The sequence below is a fragment of the Carya illinoinensis genome, chromosome 6 (assembly GCF_018687715.1).
Source record: "Carya illinoinensis cultivar Pawnee chromosome 6, C.illinoinensisPawnee_v1, whole genome shotgun sequence".
NCBI lineage: Eukaryota > Viridiplantae > Streptophyta > Magnoliopsida > Fagales > Juglandaceae > Carya > Carya illinoinensis.
Window position 1 is genome coordinate 25,013,326 of NC_056757.1, and position 5,019 is coordinate 25,018,344.

Sequence of the window (5,019 nt, forward strand, 5' to 3'; positions counted from 1 at the left end):
CTACAATGTTGCATCAGTTCAGTGGATTCTGCCATAGATTCCTAGTAGTCTGTGGTGTTTCTGGTCAGTGGGTGGGTGGAGCAGAGATCCTAAGATCCCACTCTGTTACCATGTTAACAAGGTTGTATTTTTCTTACATTTTTGAAGTACAAAGATATATAGATACATAGAGGAAGCTATTCTAGGCTATACATTGTCTATGGCTAGAATCGTGGTTGCCCCTTAAAGAGAGGGGTTTTACAATTAAAGGATTCCTAAAATTTCTCTGTTTTGTTCCCCGTTTAACAGCTCACGCATAGAAACATGACAGAACCAAATTTTACATCTATTATTTATAGAGATGCCATCTTGATACCATTTCGTAAGTGGAACCAAAGTGAGGACTGCTCAAAGTGCTTTAGAAAGAACATATTCATCCTTCTGAGTTGATTTACAAAGTTTTGACTACTTGAGAGACGAGGAAATTAAATGCAATCCATGTAAGAGAATGTGTACCCACATTAATAAGATATCTATAATGTATCTTAGGAGCATAACTTTGGTCACACGGCTTCAAAACTTCATGCTGGAAAGCAGTGATCAAACAGATGGGAAAAACTTGTTCAGGTTGAAGGGCAGAGAATAGAACTCCTCGCTTCTTGTATCTGTCTTGTATGACCTGAACCTTTCCCACCAAGGCATACCTCTATCTTTCTTGGTTTGGTTGTCTTTCCTGTGCAGTGTCAGGTCCAATATTAGAGCCAATAAGCCGGCAACAAATGGCTCAGACGAGAATGGAACGTTGATCATATCGTTGAACTGCCAAAAGAACAAAGAGATATTGTTGACAAAAGAAGAAAAATTTTTTCTTCAGCATATAAGGAGGATAACGTTTAAGAAGCCAAATGTACCCATCTTGCTCCTGTATGGACGGGACCGTAGCCATTAACAACAGTGTACTCATTGAAGTATTGAGGTATTGATAATCCCATGAACACTGAGAAGCCTAATATGAACTTTACTTTAAAGCTGTTTAGATTGCAAAACTGAAGAAGACTGAGGCCTGCTGAACCTGTTCATGCATATTAAGAAAAAAATGTTAAATCAATATTTAATTGAAGCATGCTAATAGAACCAGCTCCATAAGTAAATAACACCTACCCACATAAGCAAAGAACAGGCAATATAATGCTCCAATGATTGGTGCTGGAATTGAAGCAAAAACAGCTCCGAATTTCCCTGGGGAGCCATGTAATTTGTTAAAGTACTTTCTTTCAAAGGAGGATATAGGGATTAAGCTTGAATCTGTTACATGAGTCACTTACCAAGGATGGAAAAGAAGATCATGAATCCAGCTGACATTTGAACAACCCTTCGGCTACCAACTCGGGTCAAAGCTAACAAACCCGCATTTTCACTGTGTAGCCAAGAAAAGAAGAAAAAAATGTTGGGTAAGAATTGATGTATCAGAATACTTCCAAGTATGTGGTAATTTTGAACAAGAAACTTACATAGAAACTGATGAACCATTTCCAGTTCCAAATATTCCTGATAACAGAATGCCTACTCCCTGATATTAAAACAATTTTTTTCAGCTAAGAAGTCGACATATGCTAGTCATAGCATTTAAATTATAGAAATTATGACGACACCCTCTGTGCTTAAATGTTAAAAAGAAAAACAAGAAGAGAAAGCAGACCAACACCACGGCTAAGATGACAATTATAACCTGTTACCTGCCAACCAACACCGCGGCTAAGAATTGAAGGTGGGATTGGAGTTGCGCTTGCATACCTTGACACGGCAAAGAATGCGCCAGTGGACTGTGCAATCATCAAATTACATTAAAAGTAACTACACAAAGATAAGAAATCAATATGTTCATTTTTCATTCTTAACAGATGAGTCATTAACTAAATCAAATATTGCAAATAACTTACTAGAAAATTTATGTACTCAAGTACTAAAATAATTTGGTTGCTATACAGTTGAGGACAGAAATAAGCATTGCAAGATTCAATATATACAAGGAACATCAAGTAGACTATTAAGAAATACTAAGACAACAACCAGCCTTCAAAATGCATCATAAAAGCGGCTGGAATAACAAGCACAAACATAAACAAACCTCCACAAGAGCAACAAATGAAGCACCCATCATTGCAAAAGCTTCTCCTGCATCAAAAGTTGGAGCTCCCCATTGAAAAGGATATGGAACCCTAATCCTGCACAAAACGGGATTTTGCAACAATAAGGCACAGTAGTCACCAAAATGACTCCTCATTGTCTAATTATATCAGATGCAGAGGAAACCCATGTTGTTAACAAAGCAATCAATTCATTCAAGTGTGACAACTTTAATCAACGTTTAAATTGAAATCTAGTAAAAGCCTACTCTATATTTTTCTTTCTAAGCAAAAACTTCCGCATCATAACTGTCGAAAACTAATAGTAAGAGCCTTACCATGGAGCAGCACCAATGATTCCAGCACGGTCAGTTCTACAACTTATTTGGGTTTTAGGCCCTGTATTCTTGTAAGCCCCTCCCACGGTGAGCAGGTGAGCATAAATCCAAACAATCGCCACCGAGAATATAACAGCGAATCGATCAAAGATATTCTTGTTCCCATGCATCAAGTGAGGTATATACTGCCAATTATTGACTTCATGTTAAGAATGGTTGCCTATGCCTATCAAAGAGAAAGTAAGTGCAAATGATACTTGAATATTACCTGTGAAAATATTACTAAAATGATGAGCTGTGGCAGCCCGATCTCTACACATTTTGCAAGCTACACATTCAAAGACATGATCAATAACATATAGTAACATAACAATTTCTTAAGACTATTGGGAGAGGGGGGAAGAGGGGTTGGACGCAAGGGGGAAGCAAAGAGGAGTCATATGTCTATACATACCACTGGAAATCCAAATTCATATAGCCCGAAACCTGACAAAGCAACCAGGGGAGCAGCAGAAAGCGGACTTAAGAGCCTGGATAAGAAATATAAATGAACATCAAACTTCACAACATATGATTACAAGAAATTGCAAGATAACAAACATGATTAAAAACCTGATCCACGAATTGAAATGTTTTCATGCCCTATTAGATTTTATAATTCATCAACAATTTAGATTCATGGAATGCTTATTGCAAGCGCGCGGGAGTAAACATTTGCATTAAACAAGCATAGTTTAAAGGAATGAGATCTAGCTAAAATGAGTGCTAACCAACCTTGCAACATTACGCCAAAGGCCACTAAAGCCAACTACAATCTGGAGAGTCGAGGCAACAATAAGAGCACCCTGGATTCCACGCATTATCTTTTCAAATTTCTGTATTGACATCACAAATCGTGAGATCGAGGATATAATTTATTTGAAAAAGGAAAATGAAAAAACAAAGAGTGAGGGTAACAACACTAGATGAAATTTCAATGAACCAACCTCCTGAGGATTTACAATGTCACTGTATCGACCTGCCAAAATGATTGAAATGGTTGTTGGTACATAGCTATAAGAAGCACCGATCACGGCAGGTAGACGAGTCCCAAACAATGATTGAAACAATGTGTTCAAACCAGCCACAAACAATATTGTCTGAATCATTTTTGCTTTCTCCTCCTAGAATCGAAAATTTGCATTTTTATTATGATCAAAACTTTCATAAATTGAAGATTTGAATAGAATTCAACAAAAGTTTATAAGGCGCTTGAATTGGTTTTGTTCTAGTCAAGGCTTACGTTGCCTCCTCCCATCTGCGGAACTAGAGATGTTGGAATCAGCACAGTTGTACCAAGCATCACCAAGTAATGTTGGAAACCAAGTAAAATAGCCTCGGCTGCATAAAAAACACAACCCTCAATTTTGAAATAATTCCAAAAGAAATTTATATATTTTAAGAGCTGAAAACAAATATTAAAAAAATCGAGTACATAATATCAAAAGGCTAACATAGATGTTCATAAATATAAAAAACAAAATGGATATCTCTCTCATCGAAAGAGACAAACGGGAAATAAAAGTCAAGGAGACACTCACGCCATGGAGGAGGACTGTTAATGCAGTAAGAAACGCTTGTTAACTGATCTCTGGCTGGATGTGGATGCAGCTCTTCTTGTTTCGGCGGTGGCGCAGGTCCTCCACCTCCTGCCATGCTTTTCTCTGATCTTCTTCTTTATTTCGATTCTCTACGTAATATCCTCGACACACTTAAAGAGAAACCCAGAAGAAAATTAGTCCTTTACGCACAACAATACCCGAACCTCCAAATGAAAAATCGAACTCCAAAAAATTTCTCATAATTTCAAAAGAAGAAAAGAAATCAGAAAATCTCCACTAGAGCCCAAATGCTTCTTAACCCCAAAGCAACTCAACTTGTACTACCCCAAGCACCCAAACACCTACAAAACCATCTAGAACAGAAATATTATATATATATATATATGTATATATATTTAAGTATGAATGCAGATACACGCCCACTAGCATACGAGGACAAGCAAAATAGGAGCAGTGATTACCAGAAGGCAAGCGTTGCAGTGAAAAACAGCAACCACTCTCTACTCTCCTTGCAAAAAGTTTATCGCAGGCTAGAACAGCTTGGAGAATCCTGGGGAGCGTCAAATATTAAGTTATGCATGCGTTATTTTACAGCCCAAGAGCCACTTGGAGGCCGAGAAACTTCAAAAGTGAATGATACGATATGGGGAAAAAAAAAAAAAAACGAAAAACAAAAGCAAAAGCAGACAGTCATGTTCCCTCCTAAAGCGAGAAAGAAACCAAAATACCACTCTGAAGGAATCTCTTAATTTCTTTTGTAACCCAAAGCATCATTATTATGGGTCTGCTTCTCTTTTTCTTCAATCACGTAAAGAAAAAGCTTGTATAAAGCATCTCTACCGTCACCTTTAACCAATCTCCCTACTTAAGAATTAATTTATCACTGCAAAATCAATGCCTTTTGCTCTGTAATGTGTTCGACAGTAAGGCATTCCGTTTTTACATGGACCAAAAGTCCAAAAAAGATAGCAATTT

At 37.4% G+C, this 5,019-nt stretch overlaps 1 protein-coding gene across 1 annotated transcript; it reads right to left on the reverse strand.

Moving 5' to 3' along the window:
- Positions 1–393: 393 nt before the first annotated feature.
- Positions 394–4,666, reverse strand: LOC122314441 (nucleobase-ascorbate transporter 7-like). The gene is made up of 15 exons (XM_043130057.1): positions 4,506–4,666; positions 4,024–4,193; positions 3,726–3,823; positions 3,430–3,606; positions 3,218–3,318; positions 2,898–2,973; positions 2,712–2,771; positions 2,444–2,628; positions 2,108–2,204; positions 1,716–1,802; positions 1,491–1,549; positions 1,305–1,396; positions 1,141–1,218; positions 891–1,051; positions 394–798 (listed from the first exon to the last, which is right to left on the reverse strand). The coding sequence occupies exons 2-15, from the start codon at positions 4,136–4,138 to the stop codon at positions 580–582; spliced, it is 1,605 nt and encodes a 534-aa protein (XP_042985991.1). The 5' UTR covers positions 4,139–4,193; positions 4,506–4,666; the 3' UTR covers positions 394–579.
- Positions 4,667–5,019: the final 353 nt, after the last annotated feature.